At 38.4% G+C, this 14,307-nt stretch overlaps 1 protein-coding gene across 1 annotated transcript; it reads right to left on the reverse strand.

Moving 5' to 3' along the window:
* Nucleotides 1–2,812: 2,812 nt before the first annotated feature.
* Nucleotides 2,813–14,243, reverse strand: TFB2M (transcription factor B2, mitochondrial; the record flags this gene model as incomplete). Its single annotated transcript, XM_083604347.1, has 8 exons — nt 2,813–3,708; nt 5,453–5,604; nt 7,392–7,454; nt 8,063–8,152; nt 10,269–10,417; nt 10,950–11,103; nt 11,568–11,656; nt 13,907–14,243. 8 exons carry the CDS (start codon nt 14,241–14,243, stop codon nt 3,519–3,521), a joined length of 1,224 nt encoding a protein of 407 aa, XP_083460473.1. The 3' UTR covers nt 2,813–3,518.
* Between the last annotated feature and the right edge of the window lie 64 nt (nt 14,244–14,307).

The raw sequence follows: 14,307 nt of genomic DNA on the forward strand, positions 1-14,307 counted from the left end.
TTGCAATTTGAATGCTGTTTTCTGCTTCCTTGGGCCAAGATACCAGAGACTGAACCCAAAACTCCATGCATGCAAAACACGTGGTCTGCCACAGAACTGAGTCCCCCAATCCTGGGCTTGAGGAATTTGTGCTATCAAACATAATTTGGAAAAGAAGTATTTTGGAGACACATGAACGCAGGTTTGAAGATACACATGAGAATGGTGTGAAGTGTGCCCTCAACTGAAACTCAGTGTGGTGCAGCAACTAGAATGTTAGATTTAGAACTTGGGCATACATTCAGCTCTTCACTCAGCCGCAAACTGCACTGAAAAGGCATCAGAGAATGAGTGACTTTAGGATTGTAACATCACAGCTTAGTTTACCTTATTGGTTGTTATGAGAATAAAATGTAGGAGCTCTGAGCTCCTGGGGTGGGACAATAGGATAAAAATATAATAAAATATTTTTTTTAAAAAAAATCATCTTACCATCTTTTGCTTACAAATTGAAAATGCAATGTTATCTTGTTTTGGATTGTTGTGACCTACAGTTTGCATTTGTCCTGGAAAGAGCACAACATGGCTAATGCTTACATTAGTAAATATTTTATTTTTATCTTTACAGTCAAGCAATATATAAATTTTGTTAGAGAGTGTCCTTTGCCTAGAAAGACTGTAAACTAACACACATTCCAAATGACAGGCAGGTGGCACAACAACACAATTTCTCAGATTCCTTAGCTATTTCCTGCTTTCACTTTGATTCAAATATTAATATGCAGAGTCAAACTAAAGAGATACTCTACAAAAGTGGATTTATTTAAAATAGTGTAAGGTGCTAAGATATGTTATTTGCTTTTTTTAATGAACACCTTAATTCATCTCTGGATTTTAATATAGTTGTTTAAACATCTACAGGTAAAACAATACAAATGTTTCAACAGCCTATTTCAAGACCTTTTTGTTATATAATTTCAGGCTCTGCATACTTGCATTAATAAAGCCCTCTGCCCAATGAAGGTAGTGTTTTAGATTATTATCTGACCTTCTAGGATAGTTGTATAATGTTGCTCCTGTACAGTGTTCTTTGTGACTTACTAGCATGACATTGTATCGTTGTCAAATGAGATCATGTTGCTAAGAATAGTGTTTGCTACAGGTAACCGATTCTACTTTGCAATGCAATATGACTCCTTATTCTCAAAGGAAAAATTGTCCCTCCTTAAATAATGCAACAGTCAGACATCAAAAGTTTTCTGAGCACTTTTACCGGGTTGTTAAATTAAGATTAGATTTTTCCAACCATGTTGACTGGAAGAACTTGGTGTGTATTGTAATGGATAATTCTACCATCCTTCTGCCACCCCCAATCTTTCTCCTGATCTTAAAAAACAAGAAAATGGTTGTGGTATTACTAATGTGGGCCACTGAAAGTCAGGGTCCAACTCACAATTTAAAAGGCCAGTTATCTATGTCCCGTTTCTTGATGTTCAGCAGTAGTTTTCAAAATATTTTCAGCATGTTCCCTGTATTAGGGCTATAATTGTTTTTATCAGCACACCGCCTGCCTCTTCCTTCCTTCCTGCCCCCACCCCACGCAAATATGTTTCAGTGTATTTTATTTCTGAAGCATTGATCTAGCATATTAGTTGTCCCACACATTAAGGATTGCTTTGCCCGTTAGTGGTTTACATAATGTTACTTATATAACGCTGTAAACTGGCTTGGGCACTTGGAAAAAGTTGGAAAGGAATTATTGGTAGGGTTCAGATTAATATCACAATCCTATATATGTGTACTTGCTGCATGAGCACTTTTAGATGTTTTAATTTTTTTGATATATTTTAATATTGGGGTTTTTCTAAAAATGTAAGTCGCTTTGAGACAAACATTTTGTACAATGCAACAAGTAAATAATAATCATAATACTCAAAAGGAAGCCCATAGTTTTCAGTGTTGCTTATTCCCAAGTAAGAGCACAGAACTGCAGTCTTCATTAATTGCATCTCGATAAATGTGATAAGTTAGTAATGACTTAAGCTGCAATACTACCCCTACTTACTTGGGAGTAAGCTCCACTGACATTAGACTTACTTCAGAGCAGGTACAATTGGACTGTTGTTAATTCCCACTGAAATCAAATGAAACTTAAGTACAGCTAACTTACAATGCAGTTCTGTACATGTCTACTCAGAAGAAAGTCATCACTGAATTCAGGTAAGTACTTTGCAGAATTGCAGCTTTTCTCTGAATCCAACACATTTTAAAGAAACAAAACAGGAGTTCAACTACTTTTAAATTGCTGTAACTCACCCTAGGACGTACTAGTGAATCTAATAATAATAAATTCCATCATCATCATCATCCTACATTCAATTCTTATGATTGCAGATTTTCTTGTGCAAGGAGTGATTACAGGTCCTTCCATTTTAATAATCTCTCCTCCCCCATTTCCCAACTGTCTTTGGCTTTATATACATCCTCAATAGCACAAACAGTATCCACAAAGAAGCTTGCAGAATCTTTCCCCCGCCCTTCTATGGTAGTCAAACAACAAACTAGTTCTTAGAACAAGGACTTCGGATGTACAAGTTCCCTTCCTCTTCCTCTGCCCCAGCCCTCTAGAGCAGATTTGGGGAGAATGAAGTGGAAAAAGGGAAGAGCGAGCAAGGGGAAAGTTTTTCTGTACAGATGGAAATTTCTGCACTATCAGAATTACTTAATTTGATTCGGGCAATTATATTTGAGAAATTTTCATACAGCTCTTCAACAGCAGTGTACAAGGGCCTGGGTAGACAGGACGAAACAGTTGCAAAAGGAAATCAGTCTCTTGACTAGAAACAGTGTTTTATTGCATTTTTAATGAAAATATTTACATTTTTATAAATTAGAAAAAGGTTTGTGACGATACAAACCTCTTTTAGTTTACATAGTAGTTAACATCCTGGTCAGAAAACAGGATAAGTGCATTCACTATATACTATTTACATAAGTTTATACAATATATATATATATATAAAGGCAGAGCAAGTTTTGCAAACATTTTTCCATGTGGGGGCCAGTTCTAGAGTAACTCAGGTATTTGAGCACAAGTCTTTAAACCAGAAATACACATTTTCTTGCTTCTTTTGGCAAATTTTTGGTTTACAGTACCTGGTGGTTTTTTTAAGTGTGCAAGTCTATGCATTTCAAGCTTTGTATTTATTTTTGAGGCAAACTGCAGTGTATGCCATGTTTGCCTTATATTCCAAAAGTAGCTCTGCTGTAACACAAGGAACAATAACAGGACTGAAAACAGTTCACTATGTTTTGAACAACAAAGGATTTTGCCTTGCACCTTAGAAAATGCAATGAAATGAAATTTCCCATGGAGGACAAATTGGGCATGTGTAAGATGCTGAATTTTTATGTGGTATTACCTTCATAATTTATCACCTGATAATTTATCAACTAAATTATCCTCACTGATAAAGAGGTTTCAAGCCACTATCATTTGCACCATAACAAGCTCCTATTCAAAATAAACCTGTTTCAGATTAAAAATTGATGCCCCTGCTATCCTCCAAAAAATCTTCATCATAGAGCCAGCTTTGGTCAAATTCATTAGTTTGTTCCATAATCTCAAAAAGGCTTTTGTACTGCTCTGGATATAGACTACCCGTTGTAATGTTTTCTGGTATCTCCAACTGTCTCAACAATTCCTTCCCACCTTGGGAACTCCATAAACTGAAATAGAAGAAAGGCGGGGGGAGAGGGAATCGGTCACAATGGGACAGTTAAAGATAATGCTGATCAGTACCTTATTAAAACAAAACCAAATTTTAACATGGATCTCATCAGATTTCATTCCTTAAAATGTCATTATTTTCCATTAACAGTTAAGATTGTGAATATAACTCCAATGGCTAAACTAATTATGCAACCCAGGGTCTCTTGTCACCATCATGAAACCCCAAAACGCAAACAATGATTTCAGTGTTTAAGTTAATGCATCACAGCATGTTTCCAGGATGCTTTTGAGGATACATGTATACAAATGAAGACTGTAAAGGTGAAGAGGTAAAGTCGGTTATGATTAATTGGGCTAAAGACTTTGGGTACAATATACAACTGAATGATTGGGAGAAATTATGGAAAGAAGGTTTAAAATTTACTGCATGCAATGCCTTAAAAGAAAATGTGATGAAAATGTTTTATAGATGGTATATTACACCCGTTAAACTTGCAAAAATGTATAAGGTAAGCAGTAAATGTTGGAAATGTAAAGAAAAAGAAGGAACATTTTACCATATGTGGTGGGAATGTAAAAAGGTTAAAAACTTCTGGGAAATGATATACAATGAAATGAAGAAAATGTTGAAATATACATTTATTAAAAAACCAGAAGCATTTTTATTAGGCATTGTAGGAACTGATATAAATAGAAGTGATTGTAAGTTGTTTTTGTATGCAATGACGGCAGCACGAATTTTATTGGCACAAAAATGGAAGCAAGAAGAATTACCAACGAAAGAAGAGTGGAGGATGAAATTGATGGACTATGCAGAACTGGAAAAATTAACGGGAAGAATCTGAAACCGGCGGGACCAGAGATTCACAGAAGATTGGCGTAAATTTACGGACTATATGAAAAGTAATTGTGATGATTCGATTACATTTGTAGGTTTGCAGGAAGTTTTGTAAGGGGAATAATTCGAATTATTGCCTTATTGAATGAAAGGGAAGATATCGGTTATGAGGTTAAATTTAAGAAATGCAGGAGAAATCTTAAAGATGGGAGATCATCAGAGGAGCTGACGGAAGTCCAAAAGATTGTATAAGAGCTGGAAATTTGTAAAATGTATGACAATATAAATGTGTTTAGAACGAATAAAAAATTATATAAAAAAAACAAAACAAATGAAGACTGTCTAAAACATAAAATGGCCAATATTGAAACCTCTGGTGGTGGTTGGAACTTAAGTTTATCAAGCAACAACCTCCCTTTTCTTATTGCTGCAATGAAAGAAATTCCAGAAGCAGCTGTGACTCCTGTTCAGAGTAAACATTCTTACCATTGGCTTGCCTAAAATAGATCTTTGTTCAGGATCCAAAAAACCAAGCAACTAGTTCTACATTCCCAAAGGGCTTTGGCCTTGTGTTTTCCATGCCAAATAACCAACCATGTTTAAATAAAAGCAGCTTTTAAACATAGTATTTGATATGGCAATGGGACGGAGGGCCTCTGCTGTTTTAAAAAATTCAAAAGTCAAACTGGCTCAGTAACCACTTGGCTGCCAGCCACGCTGCTCAGGTATCCAGCCACAAAGCCAAATAGTCTTCCCAAACGTTAGTCACACACCCTAGATGCGCAGCGTTTTGAAACTTAAGCAAATTCTATATAATATTGTTCAGGTTTACGCCAAGTGCCATATCCGACTAAATTCTTTTCCACGCTGGATGTCAGCTAAAGAAATAGACTTTTACTTACTTTAATTTATCTATTAGTTTAGTCTTGCTTTTAGCAAGGCATTGCTTCACCATCACAACAAATATTCTTGAATTACTAGTGGTCAAGCTGTCTGTAAACAAATTCTTCCGCGGCGTCAACCGTATTAAGCATAGGTGGTCATTCTGCAGCAGCTGCATATAACACAAAAAATTAAAAACATATTAATATAAGAATTTAATTCATGTGTCTTTTACCTGATATGTCTTCCAGAAAGGGCAAACCAACACTGCAAGTGTATCATAGGTTAGTGTGTGGGGAACCCCTCACACAGCAGGGGTCTCAGTTGCTCATTCCCTCCCCTGATGAATTATGGTAATTCTTAGTCCATGTTTTATGGGGATCTGCCCATATAAACAGTGAAATTGATGGAAATGTTTATCCGATGGAAATGCCCAGCCCTCTGATCTTGTTGCTGACTGTTACAAAAGACATACCCAGTTTTTCTAGATTATTCTTTCTGCTTTTTGTGCTGCTATCTGGTTTGCCCACTCTAAGGACTGGATTTGGTCTACCACCCTATGTTTGACAACTATGAATTTTGATTGCTCTAATATGCTAGGAACTTAGAATTATTTCACAACTAGATGGGCTGGAGGGAGACAGGAGTTGTTACTTATTTAGATTGACTGCTTTGTCAATGCTGCTTTTTAAATCAATGACAAATGTTAACCCATATGCAAATCATACCCAATTACTAATCATTTAATCATATTTTACTGAATACTGTATTAATTCATATATATATATGTATATATATATATATGTGTGTGTATATATATATATATATATATATATATATATATATTCCATTTTCTACATTACTGTATGATTCATAATTCTATTTCATATCATTTCCATTTTTCATTTCTTTCCAGATCAATAAATTGAATAACACATAGAATCATAGAATGGCAGAGCTGAAAGAGATTCCAAGGGTCATCCAGTCCAACCCATGTAATGCAGAAATCACAACTAACTATTACAGTTACAATCGGTATTCTTTGCTCTTTCTCTCTCTTTGGATTTTTAAATGCTTTATTACTCATTTTCCATATATATACAACATGTAGTTATCTTCATTTCAGTCAGTCCAATAAGGATATCTATGTTCACAAAGAAAATTACATATAATTTCAACTATGTGTTTTCTACACAAACGTAAGACCTCCCATTTTCTCCACGTTTCCCTTTGTAATAAACATATTACTTTAATTTGTCATTATTATTTTTAAAAATTCGCTTTTCTATTTTGATGTCATTTTCCTTTATATATATTATTTACAGAAATCATTCAAAGGCAACTACCATGCTTATATTACAACTATTTTTCAAGTAGTTCTTGAAATTATCCCATTCTAGAATGAACTCTTGTGTTTGTCTCCGATTCTTTCAGAAAGAGAGGCTAATTCCACGTATTCTGTAAGTTTGAGTAACCATTCATCTCTAGTAGGAAGTTCATCATTTCTCTCTCTCCCTTCTGTGTGTGTGTGTGTTAGCTTTACTCCCTGTTCCACTGGGCTGCTAGCAAGCAAAATCAAACCTTCACTGAGGTCCAATAGATGCTAGTTTGTTCACTAGTCAGGATTTTGCATAATGTGCACCAATTTTGTTTGGATCACCATATTTACAACCCCCAACCCCATTCAATGACAATGACGTGGCAATTATTGCAAAAGTATAGCAACAAAGATGTTTTGAAACCTGGATTTTCAATGAGTGCTGCTGACGCTAGCCCTGCCAATATAGATTTGGCTTACGCGAAAAGCATTTTGGAGACTGAGAGCTGATTGCTAAATGCACAGCTGAATGAGCCTGTGTATCCCTCACTAAAACAGCAATCTGGACAATAGTTCAATGAATCTGAGAATGTTTGCATTCGCACAGCATTTCCTTAAGCATTCAAGTATGTTTAGCTTACCACACTCTTTGGTATAGAGAGTCCACCATTTTTTGAATTAGTCAGAAATGAATGCCAAGGCTCCTAGAAGGAAGGAAATAGTAATGCAACTTAGTATGAATATTCAATAAGGACATGCCACAGAGCACTGATGGTCCACAGGCCAGTTTGGGAACACCTGCTCTAAAGGTTCCCTCAACTTTCAGCAGCACCTATTCAGGGCAGCTCAAGGCTCCCCATCAGTGAAGCATGTGGTGTTCCGATCATACATGAGCACCACCTGCAGCTCTTTGGCTTCTGATTAAGAATGTAAGCATTTATACAGCAATAAGTGCTAAGGGAATGACAAAATAACTGCTTGAGAACTTATGACAAAGATCTGGGAGAATGCGATCTAATGTGCCATGGGGTAATCTTCCTTTTACACACAAGGTATTTAAATATTTGCTTCCTGTTGCATGCCTGCAAAACAAAAAGCTGCTCCACAAGATCAAGGGACCCTTCTGAGTGGCATCCCTTGAAGGCACATCCTCACCTGTGGGCAGGTGGAAGCGCTTCCTGCTTACAAGCAGGTGGGTGGGAGTAGTTTCCAGCCAAGTGAATCCTGGCACAACAGAAATATCACCTTACCATTAAGAGCCCTAAGAGAAGTATTATTGCATTACTATTCATTGCATGTATTAAACACTCACCATACGCAGAAGCTGAATGTCACAGGCTGTTTGCCATAGTACACTTAGTGCTTGATAGATTCTTGTTTCCCCAGGCTTTGCAACAAGAGTCTGGCAAGGGGGAAAAAACAGCATTTATATTTATGCAAAATTTCTGACTTTATCATGAACACTGGAAGGCTTGATTAAAGCAGGAAGTTCCAAGCAGCACCTGAAAGTTGAATCAAGGTACAAGTCTCGCTTGTCCAAGGTTATACTAGAAGCACTGTTATGCCACAACAGAACTAGAGTACTATTTTCAGTCATGAGTCAAAATACGAAACTGTGCCAACTCAGTATCTGTATTACTGTTCCCTTTCTTCCAAAGCAGTTGCTATAGTTCTGAAGATCCAATATTCTATTATATCACCTAATATTCTATTTCCGACCATCAAGGGGGAGTGTCCGTCTTTATACGGCAAAAACAGCAATATCCACTAACTCATTTTCTGGTTCTTAGAAGGTATTTTAAAATGTCATCAGGAACAGAAATCAATGGAGAATCCAATTATCTTAATATACCTCAGATTGTGTACCAAGTTATCAATCCCAATTCCATTATATAAGATACCCACAAGGTAACAGCAAAGAATAGAGTTACTGCTCTTTCTAATTCAGTTCATATTTGAAATGTTGATGATTCGAAGCAAAACCAGTTCATTCACGTTAGAAGGGATTACGGGGAAGAGTGGTTTATGACAATCCTGGGGTTTATATGACAACAATGAATACAGCTCTGGGTAGTCTACAACAACTCTGCAGTACTGTATAAAAGTAGCAGATGCCTACTGCAGGTTTGGCTAAAACAGAGTACAAAGAATGTACATCTGTACCTCAAGCTGGGCTGGGAGAGAACCCTGGGGTACAGTTCACTGCTATACCCTTATTGCAGGTTGGAGAGCTATGGAGAGCCAGAGGAGCTTATAGCAGCCCCGTAATGTAGTCCACCATTAATACTGCAGGTCAGAGGTAGGGCTGGGGCTCTTTTGGATTCCTCTTGGGGTGGAGCAAAGTTCAATTTATTTAAACTGCCCCCTCAGACCTCTCCCCAAGCCAAATCACGCCACTGCATTCAGAAGCCCCATGTCTTACTGATTTTGAACTTTCAAATGTTCAAAAAAACAAAAACAAAACCACAACCTATCTCAGTGTGTTTTGCACATGAAGACCCAAGTTAGAGCACAAACACTCATTTTTTATTTTTAAAAAATTCACACACAAACCCCAGTCACCAGTTTTACATGCACACCAGGACTATACCAACATTTTGTTGCAGAGCTCCACCTTAATGTAATATTAGCTGAGCAGATGAGTAAACCATTCCTTCAGATGAGAGATGCCATGGATTAGTAAAATTATTCCAGAGTTTTATGGCAAACAACACTTCCCATACCTTATTGCAACTGATAGGCAGTAGTGAAAAGCAAATGGTAAAATAAAAAAGTTCTTAGTAACAGGAAAGTGATATAAGTGACCATAAGTGCAAAAAGTACCATATGCAGATGAAATCATTTACATATAAAATAGATCATTCTGGATTAACCCTACTGAAGAGGCAGGACTTGATTAGATTAAGTTTTTCAGTAATTCTTGTTTGTAATCAACAGTTGGGTTTTCCAGTTCCTTACCCCACACCACTACACTGAGTGCTTGTTGATCATTACTGTCATCTCCCAATACTTGCCAGAGCTTAATTATATTCTGTGAAATTTGTCCAGAGAACCTTAACTTAATACAAGGGCTTTGTTCCTCTGAATATTTGTCAAGTACATTTCCCCCCAAATGGGATAAAAAATTTCCTAACAAGCACAGAACCTCTGTTGAGAAATTGTCCACAGATATTTGGCCCACTGAAAGAGGAAGCCAAATCTTTTAGAACTGCAGCCTATATTTTTTCTACTTGCATCAAAACCAAGGTTATGTTTCATTATAAATTTAAAAAATCTGCACTTATCTATTCAGTGACTGTGCAACACATAATTACTACCCTACTTGCTGTCAATACGAATTATTAAAACTTTTTTTTGTTCATGGAACTGACAAGTACAGAAATGTTCTTTGCTTAAAAATTAAAATAATTATTACATCTATACACTGCATTAAAATAACTTTTACAAAGTATGTTTGATTATTTTAACACAACCACATAGCAGCTGGCGTATTATCAAGCTATCTTAAACATAAATACCTTGTATTCTTTTTCACTGACAAAGAGGTTCAGTTCTGTTCTTCCGTATTTATATATAGAACTGCGTTCATATAAGGCATAGAGAAGCTTCCAAATCAGGTTCCTTTCCTTTCTTTGTGGCACAATTCCAATCACTTTTAGAGGAACATCTGTACAGAAAATCAACCAAAATGAATGAAAAAAATGTTTATGTTCACCCCTACTAAATAAAATAACCACCAAATAAATAAATAGACAATAGCAGAATCATTACAAAAATAACTCTCACTTCATTAATGCCTTGAATATTGCTACCCTTCATATGAGACCTCTTAAATCCTCTATTGAGGCTTTGACATTCAAATATTAGATTGGCTACCCACAAGATACAGGGCTATCTCCACGGTGGCACCACAGTCATTTTTATATTTATACACAACCTTTGGATCATAATAGTTCCCAAAGCAGTTACGGAACACTCACTTGGGAAGCAGTGGGTTTAGGCAAGCCATGAAAACTTTCCTCTTTCTAAAAAGCTTTGGAAAAACGTGTTTAACAGGTGCCATTTTACAATGTATTTAACTGCTGTTGTTTCATCTGAAGATATGTGCCTCAAGCACACCAAATGGAAAAAGCCAAATAGAAACAATTAAATATTGATCTGCTAATTATCTACAGTTTATATGTACCAATTTTAAGTACCTGCTGTCCAAGGAACTGTTAAGATGCCCAAGTTCTCAAAAAGTCTTTCAGAATACATAAAAGGTGGCTTCAAGGATCCAATACCCATAGGGTCCAATCTGAAAAAGTCACAATGCACCACTTCTAGCTGGCCATCTGCTTTTTCCTTCAGAGACTAAACAGAAACAAATCATTAGAAGGTGAAATTAACATCTGAACTTGTTTTAACTGAGTCAGTCTATTAACCCATCTAGCCAAATACTGTATTGTCTACTCAGAGGGCAGCCTCTCTCCAATGTCTCATGCAGTGATTTTTCCAGAGCTGCTGCTCAAGACCTTTTAACAGGAGATGCTGGGATTTATCCTGTGCCTTTATCTTGGTTTTAAATAAAATAAAATAAAATCTTGTTTTTTAAAAAAATTACCATAAATTGAGTGATAGACATATTTGTAACCAAAAGAAAACAAAAAAGAATAAAAAAAGAAAAAGAACAATCAACGACTAACCTGTCAGGAAAACAATATACTTTGAGATAAATTAAATCTCTCATTTTTGTCCTTTTACAGATTTTTGTGAGATTCTAAAGCTAAACCATCAATCATCTCCTTATCTTTTCAGTCCCCCATGTACAAACCTACCTCTAAGTCAGGAACAAATGACTTATTACTCTCCAGAGCTATCACATGGGCACCAGTATTGAGTAATGTTCGGGTTAAGACTCCAGGACCTAAAATAAAAATAAAAATCCAGGGTTAAACACCAGCATTAAACACAGTTTTAGTTTAAAAGAATGACCAAGAAGAACCCAAAGGCCCTGTAAGTTAGGAAGAGAAAAATATAAATATGAATGTAAACATGCAAAACTTCTCAAGGGATTGCACTGGATTCTGTCCCTTGCAACATATTATATACAAGCATAAAGAAGAAATAAAAATTGCAGGAAATGTGAATTAAAAAAAAAAACTATTGAAGGGGCAACTTTTCAATAGTATAACCTTCAGCTGAAGACAACTGGAGGAAAACAATGGCCAACTTGATATACTTTGGGGTTTCTGCCAGCATATTTCTCTCGATATCCAGCAATCACCAATAACAAATCTTATAAAAGAAACTGTGGGACATTTATATTAAAAATGAAATATCTCAGGTGATATCAGACCAAGGCCCACTTAGACTAGTATCCTGTTCTCAGTGGCCAACCAGAAGCCACAAAGGAGGACATGAGCGCAACAGTACTCTCCCTTGTACTCTCCAGAAGTTGGCATTCAGTGGCATACAGTGGTACCTCTGGTTACATACTTAATTCGTTCCGGAGGTCCGTTCTTAACCTGAAACTGTTCTTAACCTGAAGCACCACTTTAGCTAATGGGGCCTCCTGCTGCTGCCGCGCCACCGGAGCACGATTTCTGTTCTCATCCTGAAGCAAAGTTCTCAACCCGAGGTACTATTTCTGGGTTGGCGGAGTCCGTAACCTGAAGCGTATGTAATCCGAGGTACCACTGTACTGCCTCAAATTCTGAAGGTAGTGAACAGCCACCATCACTAGCAGCTACCGATAAGATTCATTTTGCATGAAACTGTCTAACCCCTTTATAAGGTTGTCAAAGTTAGTGGCCATTACTACATCTTGGGCTAGCAGATTCCATAGTTAAACTATGCACAGCGTTAAGAAGTAGATGTCTGCTTGGAATCTTACAACATTCAGCTACATTAAATGACCCCAGCTTCTAGTATTATGAGTGGGGGAAATGTCTCTGTACTCACTTTCTCCATATCATGCATAATTTTATTTGCCTTTGCCATGTCTCACCATACTTGCCTTTTTTTCAGAACTAAGAAGTCCCATATGTTGCAATATGCATTCATTCGATCGTGATTTTGAAACCTCTCTTTCACAGATCTTAGTTATTTCAATTAGAGAAGCCTAATTAATTGGCACCTGAAACGTCAAGAAATGCCTTGCACTGCATTCAACAGAGAGTTTTGAAGTTCACCTTGTAAGCTTAACGCTGTATGTAGGTTCTGTGGAAGATTTTGTTCATTAGTTTTACTGTTCCATTTGCCAGGAGAGCAAACGGGGGTGAGTTTCACAAGAGAAAAAGGGGAAGGAACAATTGGGCCCTAGATGCTAATGGGAGCTTCCTTAGTACTGTCTAATCCAATAGCCTAACAGTCAAGGTACGGAATCACAAGACAGAAAAACATTTGGTTAAAATCTAGGCTCCGAAAGTAATTGAGATACTGTTGGCAAACACTCTGGAACACTGCCTATATATTGGGCATGGCCCGTCACACACAGGCAGAATGTATGCAGAAGATGCCATTTCCAGGCATCTCCAGGTAGAACTGGGAGAGGCCCTGGTCTGAAATTGCAGGCAATCACTGCCAGCTAGTGTTGTTGATGATACAGAACTAGATCAACTAAAGGTGTGACTTGGTATAATACTTTTCTCCTAGGTTCCTACTTTGAAAACACCCCGTTTCTTTATTCTAAAAGAATTATTTGCAGGTGGCGCAATCGGTCAGTGCATCTGGCTGTTAACCAGAAGGTTGGTGGTTCGAGCCCAAACAGGGATGGTGGCGGGCAGGATTCCTGCATTATAAGACTAGACTAGGTGGCCCTTGGGGTCCCTTCCAACTCTTAGCAATAAGATCCCGGGGCACCGCTGGTGCAGCGAGTGATGCAGAAGTCGAAGTACAGTGGTACCTCGGGTTAAGTACTAAATTCGTTCCGGAGGTCCGTTCTTAACCTGAAACTATTCTTAACCTGAGGCACCACTTTAGCCAATGGGGCCTCCTGCTGCTGCTGCGCTTCCGGAGCACGATTTCTGTTCTCATCCTGAAGCAAAGTACTTAACCTGAGGTACTATTTCTGGGTTAGCGGAGTCTGTAACCTGAAGCGTATGTAACCTGAAGCTTATGTAACCCGAGGTACCACTGTAACAGGTAAAGAGGACCAAGCGTCTCTAACCCTCACCTGGCTCGCATTCCAGCACCACCGTCTCCGGCCCCTCGGAGCCCCTCCCGCTTTGCAGACTGGAGGCCACGGCGCGCGCGAGGTCGGGGCAGGCGATGAACCTTCGCAGGGGCGGCGGGGCCCGCGCCTTCTCCGCCACCAAGCAGGTCGTTTCGGCCTCCTCGGGGATCCGCAGAGGAGGGAAGCGGGGCTTTGCCGGGCCGCGGCGCTGCTCGCTCTGACCCGCCGGGCCTCGCGAAGAGAGCCGCTTCCCAGGCGACAGGCTCAGAGCCGTCAGCAGCAACGGGCGCCCCGGCAGGCCCGACGGGGCCAAGGCCGCCACCGCCGAACGCAGCATCCCGCACGTGGGTGACCTTGCGGGGTACGAGGCCGACCAGCATGCGCGGCACCCGGACGACTTT

Source organism: Podarcis filfolensis, assembly GCF_964270895.1.
Source record: "Podarcis filfolensis genome assembly, chromosome: 3".
NCBI lineage: Eukaryota > Metazoa > Chordata > Lepidosauria > Squamata > Lacertidae > Podarcis > Podarcis filfolensis.